The sequence below is a fragment of the Porites lutea genome, chromosome 4 (genome assembly GCF_958299795.1).
Source record: "Porites lutea chromosome 4, jaPorLute2.1, whole genome shotgun sequence".
Taxonomy (NCBI): Eukaryota; Metazoa; Cnidaria; class Anthozoa; order Scleractinia; family Poritidae; genus Porites; species Porites lutea.
The window spans coordinates 8,981,126-9,006,841 of record NC_133204.1 but is presented as its reverse complement, the minus strand read 5'-3'; the positions used below and the strand labels follow the sequence as shown (position 1 = coordinate 9,006,841).

The following is a 25,716-nucleotide window of genomic DNA, read 5'->3' as shown; positions in this document are numbered from 1 at the left end:
GAAAACACGTTTGAGCGAATAAACACTCGGTGCCTCATCCGGGATTCTCTAACAAAGGAAACCGCAATCCACAGAGCGCGATAAAAGGTTTGTCAATATCTGTCTACATCGTGGTGCGCCTTGAAACTTCAGCTTTCTGAAATGGCAATTCTGCGGGTAAGTGTTTCCTGAAAGTACCCTATATTTCCTCCCAAACAAGGGCCCATGTGTGAAGATCATTTGGCCCTGGTTTGTTTGCCATGAAACGATTTTCTAGAACCAACAAGAACAGACTAAATTTAGGTGTTCCGAGTTAGACGGCTGGCTGGCTTGCTTATCGGGTGTAAGCCGGCCTCACACGCCGTAACCCAGTTCAGTTTGTTCTTCATGTGTTGAATAGCTGTTTGGCTGGTTATTTGGTCGCAATGGTTAGCTTTTGAAATAAGCAAAAGCTTATTGATATCGCGATCAATTTGAATAAAGTAAGATGAATTTCCTGAGCAATTCACATCAAGTGATCTGTTCAAGGTCTGACGATTTGACTGAGTGGCCAGTGACGTTAGCGCTGTATGAAGAGAAATCCCCTTTAGGACCAAAGGACAGATATTAAACTTGTTGTGAATTCCTAAGAGCGAGCTGTGATCAACTGATGTAACTTATTGAAGGCGGGCCCACTCGATTCGGATTCGTGTTACAATTGTAACATAAATCACACGAAAGGAAAAGCCTATTAAGAATAGTAATTATCCATTTGTCAAAGACCAGCTCGGTTGTTGACACAATTTCAAATGAAATTACGGGCGCGAGGTTTTTATTTGGTCCACGGACTATCTACGCTCAAGATTTGCTGGTGCTTGTAAGAAAAGGTTTTAGCACTTTCTTTTCAGTAAGTGTGGGCGGTAATGATAGTCTCTCAGTGAAAGAGAAACCGAGAGAAAATAGACAAACTATGGCCACTTTCAATGTCTGCTAAATCCGCCTCTGTCTTTTATAGTCAAACAAGGAACAGAAAATCAAACTGGAGGAGTTGAATCCGCTTATAACGTGTGAGCTGTGCAAGGGATATTTGATCAAGCCAACTACCATTGCCGAGTGTTTACACACATGTAGGTAGAAACAGTAGCGGGAAGAATGATTGACCGGTCTATAATCCAAACATGTCGACACCTTGTTTCATTGCACAGTTCCCGGCATTGAAGGATTGTGGAATTAGTGCAGTGGAACGGGTCGAATATTTCTCTTTCCTTACGCACTGTTATGCCCCAAGGCCGTCGGGACAGATGTTCATTTATTATGCACGGTCGTCAAAGGCTATTTATTTTGTTATTAGTTTAACTTATCAGTGACGCCAAGCGTTCAGACTCTCATAAATAACACGCTCAAAGCATGTCATTTTGTATGGCACGCGCGCAGTCAATTTGAAGAGGCTTTTGTATTCTTTTATCCTCATTATTGTCATTATAACGAAGTTCGTGAGCCAACTGAGTTGAAGAAACTGTCCTTTTACAGTAGTCAATTATCGGGCGGCTAGGTTTGTCCAAGATCTAGCCTGCTTTTGACGGGTCTAAGTGAGATCTTTCCCACTTCAGAAGATTGTGATTAAATTTAATTACTTTCATCCATTAAGACTTGCTTTGGCTTCGTTTTGCATACTAAGTAAGCCAGCGATGTTTCGGCCAAATTCCCCGTAAAAATGCTCTTGTCTTCGCTTGTAGTTTCATCAGCTTGCCCCTGCGGTTTTTGAGGTTTATTTGCGGCAAACACGGTAGATATCGTGGCGAGGATTAATTTTCATCGCTATTTGAAACGGGAAGTAACCCCGCTGAGATGAAATTGTACAATATTAATGGACCCCTGAGTTTTTTATTTGTTTGTGGAAATAAGCTGGGATTTCGATGTCATGAAAGCCAAGTTTTCACGCAAAGTGATTTAAATTATAAACTTCGTCCTCAAACATTTTATCTGAATTTGAAGAAATTCTGGGTTAAATTTACTCGCTACAAAATCGCAAAGCGGTGTGGGGACTCCCGAGACTGGGCTTCGGAGTGTTGTCTTGTACAAGTCAAAACAGGAAAGCCTAACGTCATCTTTCGTAGCTGAACAATGCGATAACAAAGTGTGATAACTTTATCATTAAAGTAAACATCATGTATTCACTAGATTAGTTCAGTGGCCGATGAACGAATGAATTCAAATTGGACAACCTGCCAATTTTGAATCATGGCCAATTCTTTAAAAATGAACTTGTTCAATTTATGAACGACGACGGAGGCAAGAGTGTCTTCAAGGAGAATTATCGAAAAACGTTCAAATCCTTCAGCGTTTAAGTGGTATTAATCTGCAGGTCTTAAATTCCAAGTTGTTAATCTCAGTCGAAATGTCAAAAATTCAACCAACGAAAAGTTGATCTCTCACGAAGTGAAATTTATTTCGGAGAATCAACTATCCGATGAAAAGTTTCAATTGGAGCTAATCTATCAATCCTGACGCAACAAATGGCTTTCACTTTTTATTTCCCGCGTCATGTGGAGAGCGTAACTTGAAAATTATCTCGTTTTAGTAATCTTTTCAAAGCACCAAGAACCAAATGTCACTCGTTATCAGATTATAAGTGTGGTGTTAACCCGCTGATAATGGTAGTCTCGTCTCTGCGAAATCCTATGACTTTCGGTTTGTAGGATGATATTCACTTTCCTGCCGGTTACGAGCGGTTATTAGCTGAGAAAGATGTATCATGATTAAATAAACAATACTCGGGTTTTCAGATCCGCATCATTAACTCATCATTTCAAAAGGATGAATAGTATTTTAATTGCCGTTTTCTGTATTTGACAAGTTGATTGTGAAGATAAATGTGGCTTTTGTTTTAAACCGCTTTCATAATAGTTTATTACAAAGCACGACTTGAATACTTTTAAGAAACTATCTCTGAAGAACTTAAAACATCACTCGTGGCGTTGCGGATGGATTTGATGAAAAAGTTTAGACAACGGAGCAGCTTAAAAACTTAGTTAAGTGCAAAGTAAGCCGTCCGGGAAAGAATATTTCAGTGAGGGAGTTGTGGTCGCAAGTGCGTTTCTTTAATGAAAATCAGCAGTGATTCAATACTGTTCGTATGCATGCACAACAAGTTTTTGTTCCAAGACAGGCGAAAATGACTATACGGCCATTTAAGTCCTGGCCTTTATGTCATTATGACATAGATTAGGACGCCAACAAATAGATTTCTTAAGATCCTTTTGAAATTGGCATATAACTCTTTCTTATTCATTTGGAATTGAAACTGCAAATACGTTCATACGTTCCCTCGAGAACCATACCCGATTTCAGACCAAAATAGGCAAAGTCTCAACCCGTCTTCAGACCACATCGGCGAAAAAAAAATACCCTTTTTGGCGGCACATACCTGTATAGCTTATATAAGGGAGTACCCCCTCACCCCCACCCGGAATGGACCAGTTAGCTGAAGTCTGTTGAAACAAGAATCACTTTGTGAATTTTACCGGGGCCACTTTGGTCTTGGCAACCTACGTGGAAGGGTCGTTTTCATCAACAAGTTTGTCGGGCGACATGAAAATCTTTTTTATTGCAAATATTCTCTAGAGATGAAAACAAGGTGTAATGAATAATGTGAAAAGAGAAAATGTTAGGGAATCCCCCATTTTGAATAGTTGAGAGTTTTTAGCACGTCGCTAACGTAAATATTGCGTGACAAAGGTTATGTGAAACAGTCTTTTTTGGTTTTTCATTAGTTAAAGCAGTGATACACTTTCTTGTAATGAGTCTTAATTATTTGTCGGTAAATATTTGACGAAGTTTCCTGTAGCGAGTGCGAATTGTAAGGTATTGAACGCACAAAACGTTTGTTAAGATGATATAAAGTTAGCTTTCATAAGTGTTCGCATTGATTCTCGATAAATTTCATGATGGAAGGTTCACTCAATGTAGATAACTTTGATAAGTCGCTTATTTTCTCGATAAGTTTCACGATGGAAGGTTCACTCTTAAGCGACCGCTCGTAAATTTGTCTCTCCAAATATTCACTCTCAAGTTTTCGCTCATAAACTAGTACATCGTAAAGGTTGGGGAACGTGTCGTCCCCAAAAAGCTATAATCTTTCTCTTAACTCTCCTCCATACCTCGTGCTTTTCAAAATGGCGGATAAGATGTCAATGAACCAGTGATATATCCCAACAGTAACGAGCCAGCGATATATCTCAGTCAGCGATATATCCCTAACAATGTAACTTTGAAAAGACAGAAACGCGTTGCATTTTATGACCGGTGCCAGCCTTTGGCTAGGCCCCGGTAATAACTTAGTTAGTCTACAAAGTATACGAAATATCCGTCTCTTAATTATGTTAGGAATATGCCCCTTGTTAGGCTGGAAATTTGTGGAGATACATTTTCTACCAGTGAACTGAACATTTTAGGCAAAAAGTCAAAGTCCCAAACGCTCAGACCGGGATTATTTTTTGCACTGGCTCATGTAACCTAAAAGTTCTTGATCATAGTAAGATAACGTCAACTCACCTGCAACGGAAATTCAAAATACCATATTTCCTCGAATAACACTCCCTCGATTAATCGCCTCCCTCGAATAATCGCCCCCCTTTGACGGAAAAATTCTAAATAATCGCCCCCCTGGAATAATCGCCCCCTACCCCTCTCCTCTTGCTATCTTCTCGTCCTTTTATCTCCTCCTTGTCAAGTTGAAGTGCAATGTGATCCAGCATAACTGATCAGGGACGCTTCAAGCCATGAAAATTAATCTCGGAACTAAATTTGTAACAGATTTGAAATAATCGCCTTCCCTCGAATAATCGCTCCCTTTTTGAGCAAAAAAAGAATTGATCGCAACCTCGTCCCCAGGGCTTTTCCCTTAAAAAATGGGTGGGGCGCCCCACCCGTTTTTTAAGGGAAAAGCCCTGAAGACGAGGTTGAAATGATCGCCCCGACCATTATTCGAGGAAATACGGTAAGCTGACTGGAGTCTTAGCCCTTTCAACCCTAATATGAAAATTCAAATTCTCATTTGTTGTCCCTATACACTTCCTATAGAAGCAGTGGAAAGTAAAGTATCAGTATAATTCGTCTCGTATGATCAATCCCTTTATTCTCAGTACAACAGTGAACTCTGACCTCGTTTACATGGGTCTGGACAAACTTTTGAATGGACGCATTTTTTTACCTGTGCAACCCGTTTACACGGAGCCGTGCAAATTCTGTTACAGATAGCAGTACTGTTTGTCGTTCAAAGACTTGCGCGGTTCCGCGGGTCCAGTGTAAACAAAAGGCGGATCTGTGCAAGTTTTTGTCCGTTCAAAAATTTCTTCGGACCCGTGTAAACGGAGTCTCAGGCTACATGTACGCTCATGTGCAATGGACGAATTCTCAACCGGCCGAAAAATTTGACTGGCCACCTTGTTTCACACGGAACCGTTCGATATATATTTTTTACAATAACTGAGCGAATCCTCGCGCGCTGATTGGTCGATAGCTATGGTCTATGAGGGGAAATGACGTAACATGTCACGCGTGATTTTCCGAGAAACTTCGCAGGATCAAAACTAAAAATAAATGTTATTGTGAAAAGCTAATCGACGACAATTTTGCATGGTCTACACTCTTATAGACCATAGAAATGACGCCATAAAATGTTCAAAACATTGCACTGAAACCTCCCGCTTAGGGCTCGTGGTTTCACTTGAGTTTTGAACATGTTATGACGTCATATCTATGGTCTATAAGAGTGTAAACCATGGAAAATTGTGGTCGATTTGTTAAAAGTGCTGTTCACTCGGAACTTTGAACAGCTAAACGTGTTAAATTTTCGCACGATTAAGGTGTGTCCGTGTGAACCAAGCAATTTCAACCGGTCGAAATTCGTTCCGCGTCGTGTGACCGTAACCGCAGTCTGTTTTATGAAGGATAGCTATCAAGGAAAAATTTGATGTTGATCACGTTTGGGGCTTTAAGGGTTGATCGCGATGGCTTCTTGGCAGTCAAAAAAGCCTCTATTTCTTTTTTCCTTCGATCGTCGTGAATTATTTCTGATCAATATGCTTTAGCACGAACTTCTACTTTTAAAATCACTCGCCCGCAGATGCCCATAAATAGTTCTGTAGAAAATTAATGCATAAACTAAATGTCACGTATCACTTTGATTTTGTATGGAGACAAATAAAGTGACAGGCGTGTAGGAGGCCCTTCGAAAGTTTTAAAGGAATATCCGTTTTAGAAAATTGGAACTTGTGAGTTTCCAAGATTGGAATTTGTTTTCGAAACTTATCGTTTGTTTTTGAGCCGGAGTAGGTGTTTGTGTTTGAAATCGGCGTTTATTTTCGAAAACTGGTCAGGAGTGTGTCTGAGTCGAAAATTGGAATTTGTTTTTAGCTTTGGCCAGAGGTAGTGCCGCTGGTTTTTTTTGCCACTTTTTAAGATGCTTTGATTTGACGACGAGAAGGTACTCGAAAGAAGGAGCAAAACCTTACATTTAGTAATGCCAGCGAGGTTTGAATAGGAGTCGCACTAATTTGCACAAGAGAGACTCTGAAGGATTCTGGTCGTGATAGTAAAATGTCGTCGTCGTGCAAATGACCTTTTAGTAGCCTTATTTTTTATACACAATAAGCAGCAACAGTTTGTGAATCCTCTTGCAACGCAACACTCCTTTCAACTGAGCCTTCGCGTCACATCGCCCCGCAAAAATTGGTTTTTCGTTAAGAATCAAGGCATTTTGTCAAGAGCGTACCATTTTACACGACTCCACCGCCGCCTCCATGTTAATAGGGAGTTTCAGTAACAACGATGGCGACGACAACGAGGCCGTCAAAAAAGCAACAATTGGCAAAACGAAACCTCTGCAGGTGCATCACGCTTTTTTGTAGATTTGTTTGCCTACTACGAAGTGAAAATGCTTAATTTCAAATTGTCAGCTATGGAGAAGGTAAACAAGCGACGACGAATTTTTGTTTCTCTTTCTAAACTTGAGTGCGGTCCCCGAGTAATTAACTCCTGGGAAATTCGCCTACATTTACATTTTCAGCGAACTAGAGTAAACGCGACAAAGTTTTAAAAAACACAAACTCATTCTAAAAATTGACGTTTTTGCTGCCGCGTTGCCATTCGCCATCATCTTTGCTAAAGCTCCCTAATCGGGGCAAGACGACAAACAGACTCTGGCGCCAAAGTGGAAACAAACGGCCCCGATTATCAATCACCGATATTTGAAACCCGTAAACCTCGACTGTTACTCGAAAAACTGAAAAAAAGACAAAAGAAAAAACAGTCTGTGGCCGTGATTCGAAAAGCACATGTACATGCACATTGCGCAGATTAACCTATTGAAACTGAGCTACTTGAAATTGTCATCACGTCCGACGTGACAGTGAAAACCTGTCTCTCTTTTTTTCAATCAGTTTTGATTATTATTTACCAGCCTCTTGAAGAACGTTCACGCTGCTAACTTCCTGGAGGATCCAAAACACTCTTTAATGAAAAGTCAAACGCTCAGGCAATTTTGTGTGGACGCTTTGATCCTTATAAGAGCTATTTTCGTTTGACCTTGAAATGATTCCGCTCGAACAAAACAAAAACAACCGACGAACATAAATATAAGAAAATGATTCTTTTATCGAACAGACAGAAACGCGCGCCTTTTGGTTGGTTTAACTTTTCCCGCTGAAAGAACAATTCTCTGAAAAGTAATTTTCCACAACTTGGGGCGACAAAAACCATCTTGGGAATTTCTTTCCTTTCTTACGGTCTCCGTCCCCGATTTTGGCCATTTTTCAAGGTTTCGGGAAAATCGCTTTGTTGCTATTGAAGCGACAAGTCCGACTTTATACGAATATTTTTAGCACTAATAAGAAAGGTTTTTTGTAAACCGAAAATCCAGTGAGGTGAATTTGTGCGTTCACAGTTCCTTTTCGAAACTGTTTTGACACGTATGTCAAGTGTCTCTTATTTGTTTTGCTCCGAGCTTTAGTTTTCTGCGAACTCGGCTGCCACTTTCGAACTCTATTCCGGGGATTTTTCCCGCAAACCCAGTCCTGCTTTTAGTCGCAGGTTAGAACTCCAGTTTTGACAGATTAACTTTTTTGTTCTCTTTTCTCAGAAAAGGGTAGAAAATAAAGCTATGCAAACAGGCTAAAAAGATACCTAATGGGGAAAAATGCCCCAGTCTAGGCAGTTTGCTATATATAATACTACGTCCTGCCACTCACACGTGCTGCACGAAAAAAAAAAAAACATATATGATATTCTAAGCTACAGTTATACTGTAAGCGATAGCTCACCGAGATCGTAACCTGCGCCGGGCTGTGGTTATTATTTCTGGTGAAAACGTCTGCAACTGTATAGTACGAAAAAATTGAAAGTGCAACAAGGGGCTTTTTATTTGATTTTTTTATTTAGATAACCAATTTATTTGATAACGTATTTGAACTAAAGCAAGCCAAGGGTTGGAAAAAAACAAAAACTAAACTAAACTTTTGCCTGGGTGGCCTGCCATCTCAGGTGTCACAGTTTTTTTTCGTTTTCCCATTCCACGAATTTAAGCCTTAAGCGACCAAGGATTTCCCCATCGGTCTTCTTTTCTGTGGAAGATGTCTTTGAGTAAAAGGAAGCAATTTATGAAATTGTGTAGCCGCGAAATTTTGATTAGCTCCTTATGATGAAACTGAAAATTAATCAAAACCTGTTCAATAATTTTTTTCAGTAAAAGTGTTCTGAGTATCACGTAGCAACATTCGCCGAGCGGATTTGTTTCTCTTTTATTTTCACTCGGGTATTCAACAATTTTCCAGGAATTACGAGCGGAACAACATGTATTTAGGCCAATGTAAACTTAGCCTGGGACCAGGCTCGCCGTGGGGGGAAAAAGGCTCTCACCCTTTCCCCAAGCGGAGATCCTGTTCACAGGTTACGAGGGCAAAAAAAAAAAAATCAGCGAGCGAAGCGAGCCGAGCGGAAGTCTGCGGGACCCCGTTTTTGCCCACCACCCCCCCCCCCCCTCACCACGGAGCCTTGTCCCAGGCCAATGTAAACTGCAGACGTGTGGTGGTGTGCCGGTTTTGGTGGGGAGCTTTCGGAGCTGGGAGGGAGGGGAAGGAAGGTAGGGACCGGCGAGGCCATGGTAGTTTGGGTTTATCAAAAAAGTTGATCAGCTAAATTGAGCGTCGTAAAAAAAACTGTGTACGAAAACTCAATTACAGGATTGGAAAGCTGAAGCTAAAGTTGACGCTTCTTGTATCTTATTTTTTAAAACAAGCAAATCTGCAAATCCAGGGGAAGCCAAAAGTCGAGATTCAAAATCTCTGAGCTAGAAATAATCAAGGGGACAACAGTTTCTTGCTTGAAACCAGAACTTTTTCCGGCACGCACATCTGCCACGTTGCCTTGAAGTGAGTTAAAGGAAATATAAAGTGGATGAACAGTTACAGCATCATTCTTGTCGTGACTTGAAAGTAACTAATTTTTTGTCATATTTTTGTTGTTTACATCAGTCTGTAGAAGCTGCATTGTGCAAAACCTTCAAGATAGCGATGAGAACATTTGTCCACAATGCTCTACAGTTATCCATGAAACAAATCCTTTCGATATGTTAAGGTGTGTATCATCAGTTTATTGTCTTTGTCAGTTACTTCTTAACGAAACCCCTCGAGCTGTTTGGCTTCAGACTACGTAGCAGTTTCCCTTTTTTCTTTGTTCCTCGAGTGGAACGCGCGGAACACACAAATGACCACGCCCACAGCGTCGCCGGTCAACGCGCGCGCGCGTGCACTCCGCTCTCTAAATCTGAAGAAAAAGAGAGACTGTTCGCAGTCTATTTGGCTTTAACCTCTCTAAATTGATAAAAGTCTTAGTCCGTCCTCCTTCTAAAAATAAAGTTACTTCTTTACATATTCGCATAGTTTGTCGCAATTAAATTGCTCTGTATACGCTAGTCTCACTTGAACAGGAAAATTTTGAAGTCTTCCTATCTGATATGCGCCCCACCCCCGCCCCTTCCCCAAATTGCCACGATTTCATTTGTTTCATGTTTCAAAATGTAAACAAAATTCTTTGAAAATAACTGAATAAATGATTTTCCGCAGATTGCGAAAACTTAATTTGCGCCACTTCTTTTGATAATAAGTTTCCAAATGTTTCTCTGTATTTTTATCATTTTCTAAGAACTTCTGGGAAGTGCAATTGAGCATGCGTAAAGAAACTGCTCTTTATGTCTTAATTTCTCTACTAAACCTTCCCTTTCTTACCCTGAGTGCCGGCAGAGTGTGGTTTCCGGTTTTCCGGTCAGTGCCTGCGGCCGACCACGAGGCATCTCTGCCCCACTCATTTGCCGCACTCTAGAAACCTCTGGTACTCAGGGTATCCCTTTCTTTTCAGACTGCACAAACTTTAATGTTCGGGATAAGATATTGGGGTTCCCCACACAGTGATATTGATATTCTTCAGTTTTCCAGAGATACATTTTAATGAATGAAATGAATTAGCAAGAGCCGGGTTTCGGCCATCCGCTATCTTATTACCCTCACACGCAGGCGTTTTTAGGGGAGCTCGTTTTTCATCCCTCCCCACAAACGGGATGAAAATGAGTTCCCCTAAAAACGCCTGCGTGGGAGGCTACTATCTTATGACCCGCCCCGTCAGAAAGGGCTGGAAAAAAGATAGGCCCGCCTTTGTCAGAGAGATTACGATAAGTGTTAGTTATTGTTGTTAATGTTGTAAATTACTTTTCTCCACCCTTAACTTAAAGCACGTTTGGAATTGAATTCCAAACCCGCTTTTATGCAAAAAGACCTCGCTCTTATAGCCTCGTTCGGAAGAGGCTTGAAGCAACGGTCAGAAATGGCATATCCCATTGGGGTTTTTCCCCAGGTCGTGACGTGAATGAGCCAAAGAAGAAGAATTACTGTCTAAATGAATAGCACCGTGCAAAAGTACTGCGGAAGAGGTTTCATTTGAATGGTCACACCTTTGGATTTCTTCCACAGACTCAAAAGTTAGAAGTACACATCAGATAACTAGGTCAAATAGTACTACTGATGTGAAAGTACTCCTGAAGAGGTTTCATTTGAATGGTCACACTTTGGATTTCTTCCACAGACTCAAAAGTTAGAAGTACACATGAGATAAATAGGTCGAATAGTACTACTGATGTGAAAGTACTGCTGAAGAGGTTTCATTTGAATGGTCACGCCTTTGGATTTCTTCCACAGACTCAAAAGTTAGATCGGCAAACCAAATTAATAGTACCATGTGAAAAACCGCTGAATAGCTTTCGTTTAATGGTCACATCTTAGGATTTCATCCACCGGCTCAAAAATTAGTACTGGTTGTCTTATCGCCATGATATGCAAGGTGGGAAAGAAAAGGGTCATACGAGCGCCATTTTTTTGTTCAACCCATTCCACCTGCCCGCATTGAATTGGACGGAATTAGACTGTGGAGAGGTGCCGGATATGAGCAGACTTGATGCACACTGGAAACAAAAAGCTGCATAAAAATATTGATGACTTTGTATTGTCATGCAAATCAGCCGAAAAAATAGACATGAATAATGTGTATTTTTATCAATTGTTTTCTGAAATTGACACCGGAATACATTCCCGTAGAATTACGGACTTCATGATGAAAGCGGAAACTGGTTACAAATAACAGGTGCGCTGTTGTTACCAGCTTTGCGTTTTTAAAAAGCATCTTGTAACTGGTCTAAAAATACGTTTGCTGACCCATTTATGAGAAAAGATTAAGTTTTAGTAACTGCGAATTGAGGTAATGCAAGCGATTATTCCTGTTGTTCTTAATTAGGGTATCGCCCTAGAGACAACCAAACTTAGAAATATGCAACATGTCTCTAAAAATAACTTTGGGTGTCAGTGGGTGAAGCATAATCATTTTTGGTCACAGAAATCCGTAAAATGAAACAAAAAGCCCGGAAAAAGTGACCGAGGGTCAACTACAGTGTCTACATTACATGTATGTCTCCAAAATTGGACTCAGATGAGCAGGGATTATTATAATGGATGAAGTGGAATCATTGTTAGACATATAAAATCGAGACAAATTAATAAGACAAAAATTCACTCTTTTAGCGAATTAACCCTACCATAACATACCATAATACTCCTTGTTGGTCACTCCAAAAGTTTGCATAAACATTGTTTTCAGTTTCTCTTGGGGCCATTTTAACTCCCAAGAGAAACTAAAGACAATATGCTTATGCAAAATGTTGGGGTGACTAATTAGGAGTATTATGTAATATGTTAATGGTATATTCTGGATTGGTCAATAAATTGTGTTCATTGGCCCGAATAAAACCTCTTTAGCAGACCTCCTTGAGTGGTACCATTTGTTTTTCGAAGTATTTTTCCGAATAAAATTTGCGATTTTTTTTCCATTTATTTTTGAATTGTTAATTTTGAGTGCATGAAAGGATTTTAAGCTGATGCCAAGTGGATGAAGATTGAAGGGGATAATTTCAAACTGAGGAATCTATTTCTGCGGCAAAGGGATTGCATTGCAAAACGTCAGCTTTTCAATCCTTGTAAGGTGGTAATGTGAAAAAAAATTTTGTGTTAAGGATGAGTTAAACCGTCGGTCACCAGAAAAAAAAAAAGGAGTCGTGGGATACATTTCCTGTAATTGGTGAAACACCAAGAGAATCAACGGCCGAAACGTCTCATCAGATAAAATCATAAAAACTTTTACCGCGTAACAGCCTCCGAACACAGATGTATTTCCGGTTATCGCTTATTTCCTTCTTCAAAACGATATGCGGAAATACGTCTGATTTCTCAGGCTAAAAAGTGGAAAAGTGCATTCTATTACTGAATGATACAAAAAAATCATGCTATTAAAAGTTGCTGTTCAGATTACGGAAAGCCGTAGAGCCTGACGTCTGTTTTACAGAAGAAAAGATGTTGTGTTCAGTTTTGGAAAAGTGATTTTTTTTCCGCATTGGGTTGGTCGAGCGTTTGGAAACAAAAACTTAATTACCAAAAGTTTTCGAACCCGTTCTGGAGAAACGGGCTCGGAACTTTTTTGAGTTGTTCTCGAAACAGCTGCATATGAGAGGCCAATGAGTCTTTTGTGATCTGCAGAAAAAGTAGGAATTTGCCGTTATAGCCTCGTCAAGAAAAAAAACCTATATATTTATGAGCTATAATAGTTTTCAATATGTCATTCTTTATTAGAATTTGCATAACAACCGCACTTTAAGGAAAGCAGTACTCAAAGGTTGTTAAATGCAACATTTCACTCGAATGATGCTTATGTGCTTTCTTTCCCTGGTTCTTTGCTTAAAACGTTTATCTTCGATGACAGTTATATACCTGTCGCGTGGCAAGCATCCGTTTGCCTCACTTTTTTGCCCCCTCCCTGCAGGCAAACAATCCCCTTATTATGATTCGTGTATAGTTCACGGATAATTTTAACCCAGTGCAGTTTTGCACTTTTTTTTCTACCTCTTTTTAAATCCAGATCAGACCAAATATTGGAGGATATTATTTTCAAGTTAGTGCCAGGATTACAAGAAAGTAAGACCTTTTCAATTTCAATTTTATTATTTCTTCCCTCAGCATTAATTTTACTACCATTGTTTTGATTTTTGAGGTGGATGAGGGGCATAATGGTATATGTAAATTACTGCTCACAAACCTACGTGAGTAGAATAATATAAATCTACATGAAAATCACACCAGTTAAGGTTTTTGCTCAACTGGTTGAAATTTCAAAAAAAATTGTTGGTTTGTTTTGTTAGTCTTTGCTAGACCTAGCAACTTACAGGAACTGTTAACTTTCACTTTCCCTTTCAGCGTAATTAGAAAACGCTTCAGTGTTCCCCCAATTTTAAGTAGTAGAATTTGATCAAGGAAAAATATTGATTACTTTAAAAATAGAACGAACTTCCTTTTTCGTTGTTTTCGTCTTGGTTAAGTGGTCAGGTCATCACGGTTGAATACCAAGATTGCGTGACTTGTTTTTGCTTGGTCATGGCACTCGATGAACACTATGTTTGAAGGTGACTAAACCAGTGGCAAGGAGGAATAGTTTCCATCTCACTTTCTAAAGCCGATTCGCGGAAAATCCATTCGAGTTTACAAATCCCTATACAATTTCCCGTTTGTCGATTCTAAGAACGCAGCGTGTTTGTAATTAGTCTTCGCCGAAAATTGCCGAGAAGATTTCATTTCCCAAAATCGCTTCTCGTGCGTGATTCTCTCTCTGTTGGTCAGCAAAGGCTTCTTGTTCTGAAAAAGCACAAGGAAAAATTCACCAGACCTTTTCATGTAAACAGGCGATTTAATTTGCATATGCTGAGTGACAGGTTTGAGCTTGCCTAGGGCAATTCAATTGAAAAACACCGGAAGACTTAGCATGGGGAACCCCCCTCTGAAATTTGAAGTTTGATTGGCTACCTATAAATAAGTTTTCAAACTTCCTTGTCCTTATAATAAAGATCCCAAGACATACACAACGAACAGGACGTTTTTGTTGTCATTTCAAACTGGATAGCTAACAACGATTTTAAAACTAAACTCCGATATGGAGAAACACCGAAGTATTGAATTTGTCATACCGCGAGACAAATCTCCGCTTCTGAAAGAGACGATCGAACGAGTATGCTCTCTTTTCGGCGTCAACATTTCACTGCCAAATGATCTACCTTCCAACGAAAACCAGTGGGTCTGTATCAGTGGGTCGAGCGAGGAACGTCGTGGTAAAGCGAAGAGCTACATAACTTCTCTTTGCGGCAAAGACTCGGTAAGACACCGTGTGGACCTTAAGATACCTGGTCGCTTATTTGATGATCTGAAAAACGGGAGGGCCGGCGAGGAGCTAGAAAGATTCGCTGGCGCCGTGTTGTCGTTTAGTGATTCGGAAGTGTACGTGCAGGGCGAAGATTTTGCAGTCGCATTGGTAGAGTCTGAAATCCAGCGACGGATCGTTGATTTTACTGGTGATAACGAACTCAATACTTGCTCCGCGAAGTATGCAGATAGCGATGATCTAGTGCACGATTCTAGCGAAAATATTCCCGAACGAAAGTATTCGCCAGTGGCTGGAAGTGCTAACACGGACATTGCGCCTTCCATGAGGGAATTTGCACATAAACTTAATTACACAGATAAAGAAATAAACGCAGTCATAAGAACATTTGGAACAGAAATCAACATAAACCAACTTCTTCAGGAACTCGTCAAAAATTCCGCTTCGACGCTTCAGCTTAGTTCTGCTTCAGAGGACATGAATGTGTTTCCTGTTGCTCGCGGATGCTCTGGTCCTCGAGAACCGCGGAACCTAAACGTGCGGGGCGCCATTCCCGCCAACTCAACCCGCGTAGCCGCGATTGTCGAAGCTGATAACCATGTTCCATTCCAGGCAGACCTCTTGCGGCCAATCGTTATCGATGGTAGCAATGTGGCCATGAGTCATGGAAACCAGCAAGTGTTTTCTTGTCGGGGCATAAAACTTTGCGTTGAGTTTTTTAAGAGAAGGGGACATACTGACATTACTGTCTTCGTGCCATTATGGAGAAAACAAGAACTTCGACCAGAAAGTCCCATTGCGGAACGGGAAATTCTGGATGAACTCTCTAGACAAAACGTTCTTAAGTTCACGCCTTCACGAAAGAGTGGTAATCGCCTTATTGTGTGCTATGACGATAAATATACTGTTGAGTTAGCCGATCAAACTGGCGGGATCATCGTTTCCAACGATGGTTTTCGAGACCTCATCAAAGAGAATCCGCGATGGAGGGAGACCATTGAGCAACGAACACTGATGTACACTTTCGCTGGAAATCTTTTCATGCCTCCGGATGATCCCCTGGGAAGGAAAGGACCATCCTTGGACGACTTCCTGAAGAAAGGCTCTGCGACGCACCCGAGAATCTGCCCATATTTAAAGAACTGCACGTTTGGTAATCGCTGTAAATATTACCACCCCGAAAGAGACTCCCAACGACAACAGGAGAAAGCTGCGGTGAGAAATCCACCTGAAAATCCCGAGCTCCCTACAGCCAGTCCTTCTAACACAGCATCTCCTACATGTCAATCAACAAGGACTTCGACCAATGGGATCCTCCCAAGGGTGGGTGACCCAAGGGTTTCCATTGCGACTCCTGGTGTCCAACGTAGTTGTCAGTCAACTGCATCCTCAGCCAATGAGACTTGCACTAGGAACTCTGCAGGAGATTCATGGGTTTCTGACCCACCTTTTTGTTCACGTTTAGAACGTCGTGGACAGCCCAATAATATGTTAGCTCGTGGGAGTGGACAAGTCAGCGCCCCCTCGCACGCATACCCTTGCGTTCGAAGTGGAGAAGAGTACTACCCGTGCTATCCGTATTATGGCGATTACCATAATGCAGTTCCTTCAGATTACAGAGCCAGAAACCTCCCGTATCAGGACCCAGCTCCTTTGTACCACCATGACGTGAGCCAGTATTCTCCGCTCCCACCTGCCCAGTGGCCACGGCCATACAATCCTCAAGTCCCTTACCCTCCACCCTCGGGTATTGGATATCCCGCGGGCACGTACATACATCAGTACTTTGAGCCTGCCCCTGTTCCGTACCGCAATTTCCAAGGAGACCAGAGACTGCATCGGGATCAAGTAGACAGTGGCACGTCAGGGGATTCTACCGCCAGAATAGAACACTTTGACAGTTTAGTTGAGAAACTTAAGAACGTTTTCAAAGACTTGGATGAAGAGTTAATAATCCGTGTTCTGCGGGGCCACCCGAAAGAGTGCGCGGACAAAGATATTAATAAATTAGCAGATTTCATACTGGAAGCCACTTCATCCCAAACCTGACTTTTTTATAAATGAAGAAGACTTCAGTTTATTTTTTTGTGCATAAGGAATTTAGCCGGCTTTTTAAACGCTGTGCCACGTCTTGGTGAAAATGACACGCTTCGCATAGGTAGACTCTTCGTTTGACATGTTTGTCATTTTCCCCGCTTTATAGCAACGCTAAATGAATTCTTGTTAAGCCTATAACTTTGCAATTTTAGGAGTAGAACTTCCTCCAGCGGTTATTAAAAGCAGTTTACTTTTTGCTAATGCTCTATTGCAAGTTGCTCTTCTTCCAGTTTGTAAATATTCTACGCAGGAGAATAAAGTGAGCTTTACTATGAAATGTCTCTCTCTTGAACTAAGATTATGAACAACTAGGGTTAGACACTCTTTGTCCGAAGGATGTGACTGAGCAGATATTTGGTGATAATGTTTAAGCAGTGCACACATCCTAACGAGTAAAAAGGATGTTATAGACGATGAAATGTGTCGTCACGTCCTCATATATCGAGCCAGAATCTCTGTTACAAAAATACGTGGTGGGCGTCAACTTTATTACCTTTTCGATCAAAGATTCCGTTTCGTTTGTACCCTTTAAAGTGTTAACCCTTTAAGTCCCATTAGTGACCAAGATCAAATTTCTCCAAACAATATCCATACACTGTCAAGAGATAAGTTATGAGAATTAATAAAATGATCGCACAAGAGAAAATGCCTTGATCTATTATCAAACTCTCTCTACTTATTCTTTAAGGAAATGTATAGAGATTAGTTTGGAGAATTTGTATGTGGATACTGGGGCTTAAAGGGTTAAGCAAACATAGGTGTTTAAAAAACTACTGGTAGGTTAGTCTTTCGTCTCTTCCAACAGGAAGTAATGCAGAGCTGTTTTACTGTTTGTAGTGATCGATTGATGGATGAAATTAATACGTCTGCAGAACATACTTAAAATTGCTTCAACACGTATCTTTGGGGGCACCTCATTGTGTTACTGGAGAAGGGGAAATAAGTATTCGTAATTATCCGGAATCAATGAACCCGCTTTGTTGTGAAGTTCAAGGTGATCTCTTTATTTAACCCACGCAACTGGTAATTCGCCAGGAATTGAATTTGCGAAGAGAATGGGGACGAGGAAGTTAACATCTGCCCTCCCTACCTCCATCCCCCCACCGTTTGGGATTCAATCGTAGCAACATTGCAATGCCAGCTAAGCTTAAATTATTATGTTTACAGGCACTCTCTCACGACTTTGGGAAAAGGGCCGAAAACGCGTAAAGGCGTAATACACAACGGAAGAGCCGTTCATAGGCTTCCTCAAAATTGACACACTAGCTGCTTTCGCGCTTATTTACCACAGGCTAAAAAGGGTTGCGTTAGCTGAACCAGTTAAACCCTGATATCAAAATTGAAATTCTCATTTGTTGTCCCTATACACTTCCTTTCGAAGTAGTGGGGAGAAGTTGTTAGAGTATCAATTAAATTCATGTTATGTGATCAATCCTTTAATTCTTGTGACCATAATGTTTTATGGAGCAAAAATATTACAAGGAAAAAATTGATGCTGATTACACCTAAGGGAATTAAGGGTTAAAGGTGCCTTTTCTTAAAACAGGAGAAAGAGTCCGCCAGGAGGAGTTCAACAAAACTGTCCGGTCTGGAAAGAGAGACGTCAGCGGACACAGAAATATACACAAAGGTGCGTATGCAATATTATTGTCATTTATATATTACGTAGTCTCCTTCGCAGTCATTTTTAGGCTCGTCACGCAACGCTCCTCTTCCTGCGAAGGAGACTATAGATTACGAAGATGAAATCGAAATGTCCACACATCTCGTACACTAACTATAACTGTGTCGTAAGACCTATCGAAACGTAGCAATCACATTTAGAGTTTTTATAGCTAATAACATCGCGGCTTAACTGACAGACGACCAGTAACCAGAGTAACATCGCGACTTATTTTAAGACCTATCAGTTCAATAAGCAGAGTTTAATACCATCAACTGACGTGATATAGTTAACCAAGCAACAAAATCAAAGGAAAATTAAGAAAATCTCAAGCCTTTCCGTTCTTCATTAAAAAACTTTTATGTTGCAAACTATTTAATACTTGTGTAAACGAAAATAATTGCCCCCAAAGGACCCATTTTTTCGTTCATTTGATCCAAGCTTAATGGTAAGAACTTTGGCGGGTATTCGTTTCATCCGCGTTGTCGTCGTGTAAACGCATGAAAAAGGCTTGCTAATTGGCAATAGGGAATGATGGAACTACGAAGGGTATTAAAAAGGAAAGGAGATTTCTGCACTACGCGTAATATTAGTATTACTCGAACAGAATAGACAAGATGCTAATTGAAAGTGGGGTAATAGTTAACAAATACACAAGCCTTGACTTTGCTCTGTTCTGTTGTAAAGTAACTATAGCACACAGGAAGCGGCTAGAGCACGCTTCTTCAACCAATAAGAGGGCTCGTTATTATATCTGAACTTTATTGTAAATTGTGCTAATCGTTTAGCCCATATGGAACTGACTTCTTACTCAGGACAAAACGTTAGGCTGGGGGGAGGGGTAGGTAGGCAGCTTCCCGGAATCGTCTACTATTTCACTGAAAAAACTTGCAGACTCAGAAGCGGAGGAACCTCCTCAGAAAAGACATAAAAGCTCCTCACGTAAAACAGATAACTCAGATGACTCAGACAGTAAGCAAAATTTCCACCGAGACGATCCGCAGATTGGTGTCTGTCTCCAGTATCTCAGGTGGGTAACGACGCTTTATAAGGAATACTCCCCTCTCAAAAAAGCTCCTCCTTTTCTGGGGAAGAAAGTTGATAAGGACCCCTCTCTTTAAAGCCCCCTCCCCCTTATTATTGCTCACTAATAAATAGAGAGACTTTATTAATGAATCACGACTGTAAAACCTCGTGTGGACTGATCGGGGATGGTTTATTTACCAACTGGAAGTTCAGATTTGTTTTTGATCCTCGGCTGCATAACCTTCAACTTCTTCTACTTGAGCTTTTCCTCTTAGTTTGTATTTTGGTTCTTTATGGAGAACTGATACCATCGTCTTTGCTAAATTAAATAAGCACCCCTCTCAAATATGCCTTGTCTCTATTAAGCCCCCCTTCAAATGTGTTTGAAATAAATAAGCCCCCGGGGAGCTTAATAGAGGATTGACGGTGAACCCCTGGGTTTCGAGACAACTATATAGCCCTCGCTCCTACTCCTCGGAGAAGACTGAGTTCTAACGTATCTTTGCAGTATATCGGTGAATCTTAATAGTTTCAAATAAATTTTTTACCCAGAAAAGTCGAATTCTTTATTCCTTGACAGACCAAATGATTGCAAATTATAAACAGAGAACTTACTTTCTATCGTTCATATCAGTCTTGATGAACATTCATCCGTTAATGTCATGATCATATCCTTATCGCAGGTGCACGGAGAGCACAAATTTTATACCTACGTTATCGATTGTGGTAAATGACTCACGTACTTCAGTTTTACATGCATACACGATAACGTACACGTCCTCAGTAGCGCAACGTTTTAGGCGTAGATAGATTTACCGCCCTTGTCTGGAATGGACAATCCTCTTGTTTTCTTGTTTCTTTTGAATTCTGCAACTAAGATTACGGCACAATTTTTAGGCAACAAAAAGGAAGTACGTGATGTGAAACTAATATAGATTGAAGCAGATCTTCCGCAGCTGAACCGTTTTTCATTAATGCTGCTAGCCTGTTAATTGACGATAGGGAGATTAAGCGTCAAATTTATGGCACACGGAAAATGAAGCACTGACGCTAGTTCTAATTTTGTCATTGAACACATACGTATTAAGGTGATAAATTAAAACTGTTAAAAAAGGACAGCAACAGTAATAACATTCCAAAGAAACCGAATCACAAAGAGAGTAGAAAAAAAAAATTACATGAACAGGTCCAATAGCTTGAAAGGATGGGTTAGAATGGAGATTTTTCTGTGTGATTTTCTACGCGACGAGACTATGATCTGGTCACAACCCCCAACAAGGCACGTCTTAAAAGTCGGAGATTTCCGCTTCTTTTGCTTCAGCTCAGTTTATACAGATCTGACGGTGAATTCTAAGCCTGATGAATATCCATTCGTGCAGTATGTTAATTGCACATATATCAATGCATCTTCATCTGTCTACTTGTCTACCTGCCTACTAGTCTACCAGTTTGTGTTGCTGCCTGTATACGTGTCTACCTGTCTGCCTTATGCCTGTCTATCTGTTTATCTGTGTGTTTAACTACCTGTCTACCTACCTGCCTACCTGCCCACCTGCCCTTCTGTCAGCCAATCTTTCGGTCGGTCTGTCTGTCTGTCTGTCTGTCTGTCTGTCTGTCTTTCTGTCTGTCTGTCTGTCTGTCTACCTACCTACCTACCTACCTACCCACCTATCTATCTATCTATCTATCTATCTATCTATCTATCTATCTATCTATCTATCTATCTATCTATCTATCTATCTATCTATCTATCTATCTATCTATCTATCGATCGATCGATCGATCGATCGATCGATCGATCGATCGATCGATCGATCGGTCGGTCGGTCGGTCGGTCGGTCGGTCGGTCGGTCGGTCGGTCGGTCGGTCGGTCGGTCGATCGGTCGGTCGGTCGGTCCGTCCATCCATCCATCCATCCATCCACCTAGCAGGATGCAGGATATGCACATCAACCTAGTTTAGTCCTAGTTGCCACGAGTCTGTTGTAGCTCAGTGGTAGAGTATATGGACAAGTAACCAGGAGTTCATAGGTTCGACTCCTGAGTAGCCTGTGTCACTAACTGAAAAAATACCATTATCATGATTTTGGTTTGTTTGTCATTGTACAGGAATTGTGACGAGGAGCAGGAACTGGTGTCTGGAGAAATGAAAAATAATTCCCGTGTTGAACACCCTGGTCGGGAACAAATGTCTGAAAGGTACAGTTAACTTTTTTTTTTCTAGCAATTGGTCATTTACATGGCAGCCGAGGAGCTGTCGTGTAGGTTGAAATAGTGACTTATTTTGGGGGATTGTTGGTGTCCATCAGGATGGGCATCAACATGGCATCTCCATTCAAAGCTCTTTAAATTTGTGTAAATCATTTCTCCAAATACCCTGCCTATTAAAAACTGCACTGACCTGAATCTTTGCGAGGGTCTTTGCAGATTTACCTCCTGTCATACCCCAGATTCTGGACTTAATCTGTTGCACGGTTTTGATTTTGATTTTACGGCGTGACAGAGAAAACCAGCATTAGTTTTGAAGGGCTTGGTAATAGGTAGATGATTAAGTCTGGTTTCATGAAAATCATTGTCCTTAAAAGAAGAACGATTATCATTTACAGCGGCTTACAGTCCCTCGTTGGCTTTTTTTTATATCCTTGTTTAGTTGTTCCTCTTTCCTCTTTAAACATTTTCAGCACGAGAAATGTATCGAAGATGAATGGTACGATGTGGGAATTGGTCAGAAAGTACATCCGCTGTTCTTCTCGCACCACTATCGGTCACATTAAAAAGTACCTTAAACTTAAGCTGAAACTTTCCGCTGTCGATCAGGTAAAACCGCAAATGAAAGCGACGACTAATGGGCCATTTCCGAGTAGCAATAACTCTCACTTTCAAAACGAGGCTAAGTGCAAAAAATTTCTCGTGAAAATAAGTGTTATTTGCATGAGAACAAACAATCATTTTCACATCAATGGTATCACACTTACCCTCGCTTTGAAACAGAGGCTAGGCAAATTAGAAATGGCCTATTACCGTGGCCTGTAACAGTCCCTTCATGACCCCCGAAAGATCGTCTCTGACTCTTTTCGAACGGCATTGTGGGCTTGTTGGCGTCTCTGTAGACTGCTTTTCGCAGTTAACCACTCGCTCACTCGTTTACCAGAAAGTTAAATATCATGCTACTCAACTATACACATAAACTTTGCGCGCTACATTACTCCATTACTTGTTAGCTAAGAAGTCTAGAGTCTGCTTAGAAATGCGAAAACGGTTTCTGTAACTATATGTCATAGTTTGTGATAGACAGCGGGTTTCGAAGGAATTTTATTGAAACGAATTTTACGCCGGTCCAGAAAACACCCTGTTCAAGACGCTAAATGAAAGTGTATACCCTGTTTAAGACCTCACTCCCCGAAAACCAGACCCTCTTCGGCGGCACATACACGTTCAGACCAAATAAGGGAGTGTCCCCCAGGTTCTGAACCCCCTCCTTTACAACAGAAGTTTGAATGAGGGCTGTTCTTTGATTTCAGGTTGAGGTGATGTGTAACGGTGAAATTATGGGTAAGGATCACACGCTGGAGTTCGTCTTCATGACAAGATGGCGGATAAAGGTAAATGAGGGGAAAGCAACAATGAAAGTAAAAGTATACTATAATGTGTGGCACGCTCAGCGGAGTTGACTTAACAACTCTAGCAGTTCGTGGTGGCCCCTGGCGGCACGAATCTACAATTGGCGTCAAAATTAGTTGAGAGACTTTGCCCGAAAGGGCCTTTCTGACGCTTTACCGACTTCAAAAGGAGAAATAAATCTTTCCCTCGTCCATTCCCTCCATGCAGTGTTGTGCCGCCTTTCGACTTGTAGAAAACAACAAACACCCCAACTTTGAATGGAGGGGAGAAGGGAGTGGTGTGGATTGTTTTGTTCTCTGAAGTTCTCCTACTCGACTACAATGTCTCAACAATTTTGTCGCCGATTGTGGGTCTTTGCGAAAATCAACCGTACTGCGACACAAGAGAAAATGAGAGACTTCTCGCAGTCTAATTTTGTTATACAGTAAAACCCCGTGACTAAGAACCTGGATTTTTCCAAGTTAACCGAAACATGTTCTTACATAAATGGCAGCACAAGGTTAGGCTATTTAGGTTCTTATTTTCTGAAGAAAAAATACAGTATAGCCAAGAGTAAAAATAAATAAAATCTGCATAGCAAATTGGAAGTTATGTAAAACTGACCATAAAGAGAAGACGTAACCATTGACCTCATTGACTGCATTGGCATGTAAATTACAGTTGGAGTGATAAGGCACCTATGTCTCCAAAGAGGATTCTGAATGTTGACTTATGATATTTGGTCAAGTGTGCAGGTTCTCATATAGAGGGGGCATAACTGGCACATTTTAGCCCAATAAGGTCCTATAATCCACTGCAGGTTCTTAGTTGCGGGGTTCTACTGTATTCCCCCAAGCCTCAAAGCAAGGAATAAGTTCAGTAGATTATCGAATTTGGTCGATTAGCCTAAGATATAAGATTTACCATTCAGTTTCTTTCTAGATACTGAAGTCATTTTCCTTTTTTTGCAGGGCAACAAAATTTTAACCCTCCAGTATCGACCTAAACTGGATTTTCTCTGACACAATAAATTAGGATTGGAATCAAAAAGTATTTATATATAATATATATAATGATAAAAAAAAAAATTAGTCTTCGAGACGTTACAAGACACTTTTGTAGAATTACAAAATAAAAAACCGAAAATGGCAAGAAACAATTTTATTGAAACGGGGAATTTACCTTGGTTTATAGTCTTTGTTAAGACCTGATAAAAAACACACTTCTCGGAGCGTTTGTAACTTGGATATCGTTCTTTTCAGTTTTTTGTTTTATTTTATTATTATTATTATTATTTTTCAGTTTTATTGTTCTTAGATTTCACCTGATAGTGCTGTTGGTATTTTGGCGTATTTCACTTTAGATACTTACAGAAACTAACCTCGTGAAAAGGAGTTTGTTTCCTCCTATCCAGTGATCTTCAGTAGCTGACTTCACTGCTCGCATATATTTTCCCAGTATAAAATCGGTAACAAAACTATCCGCGATCGCAAGCCCTGACTCGTGCTCCGAATTTAAACCCGCGTCCACTTCTTACGTTCATCGAATAGAAAAAGCAATTACAAAAAAAAAAGGAGCTGAGAAGAGTCAAAGGCGTAAATGCGAATCCAAACTGTTGAAAACCTTCCGACTTATCATGAATTATAGACAGAATCCGAGGCCTCGTCCGCACGAATCTTCTCAGTTTTTTCTTACAAGAGTCGGCCTTCCGTCCACACGAGCCAGTGAATCCGCTCAATAATCCGTCTTCTAGTATAGACCCTTTCACGGTTTTTACAACTTTTGACATGGACAAGTTAGGGAAAATCCGTCGACACCACTGGAAAGAGCGCCTTAAAATTAATGAAATGGCCAAATTTGAAAATGAAGTTACGCCGTAACTTCACTTTCAAATTTAGCCATTTTACAGACGTTGGTATGGTGGCGGGGCAAGTCTGTAAAATTTCGCGACTTTGAGGAGCTATATCTTCGTTAGTTTTCAACATATCACTTTTAAACTTGGCAGTTTTACTAATCTTAAGACGCTCTTTCTAGTGGTGTTAACGGATTGTCCCTAACTTGTCCATGTCAAAAGTTGAAAAAAAAAATGGTGAAAAGGTCTATGCGTATTAAAAAATACTAGGTTTAAAAATTTCCAGATTCGTGTGGACGTCACTTAGGGCGGATTCATTTGCGGCATGTGCGTATAGTCGTCGCATTAAGCTTAAAAGAAATTCCATCGAGCAAATACGACAATTATAAGCTTATGCTTCAAATGAACTCACCCCTACTGGGAGGATTGCATTGCAACATGGAAAATGGATGTTGTAGGTAGTACGATAGACGTTTAAATATTTTCGAAGGATGCAGTCGAAGCCACGAATTTTTATAGAAAAGAAATAAAAAGCGCATTTCTTACTTGTTTCGTTATGTTAAATTTATTTAAAAAATATTTGTGCTTTGTAAGCGTGTTTTGAATGTTTGTAAGAATACTGTGCTCTAAAGAAATGTAATGTTTGTAAAGAATAAAATTATCAGAGTAATATTAAGACTAAAGCTATGTAAATAAATGGCTTTTAATTATTTGCAGATATG

At 40.5% G+C, this 25,716-nt stretch overlaps 2 protein-coding genes across 3 annotated transcripts; both read left to right on the top strand.

Annotated features, from left to right (window-relative positions):
* LOC140935688 (polycomb group RING finger protein 5-A-like) lies at positions 1-25,716 on the top strand. 2 transcript variants are annotated; one of them, XM_073385256.1, is made up of 10 exons: positions 1-156; positions 974-1,085; positions 9,489-9,591; positions 13,468-13,523; positions 18,401-18,484; positions 19,412-19,547; positions 21,652-21,741; positions 22,224-22,359; positions 23,064-23,144; positions 24,114-25,716. In XM_073385256.1, exons 1-10 carry the CDS (start codon positions 142-144, stop codon positions 24,162-24,164), a joined length of 864 nt encoding a protein of 287 aa, XP_073241357.1. In that variant the 5' UTR covers positions 1-141; the 3' UTR covers positions 24,165-25,716. The 2 variants fall into 2 exon arrangements, with proteins under 2 accessions (XP_073241357.1, XP_073241358.1); XM_073385257.1 differs by lacking the exon at positions 18,401-18,484.
* Positions 14,373-17,131, top strand: LOC140935687 (uncharacterized). Its single transcript, XM_073385255.1, has one exon. The coding sequence runs from the start codon at positions 14,533-14,535 to the stop codon at positions 16,804-16,806; it is 2,274 nt and encodes a 757-aa protein (XP_073241356.1). The 5' UTR covers positions 14,373-14,532; the 3' UTR covers positions 16,807-17,131.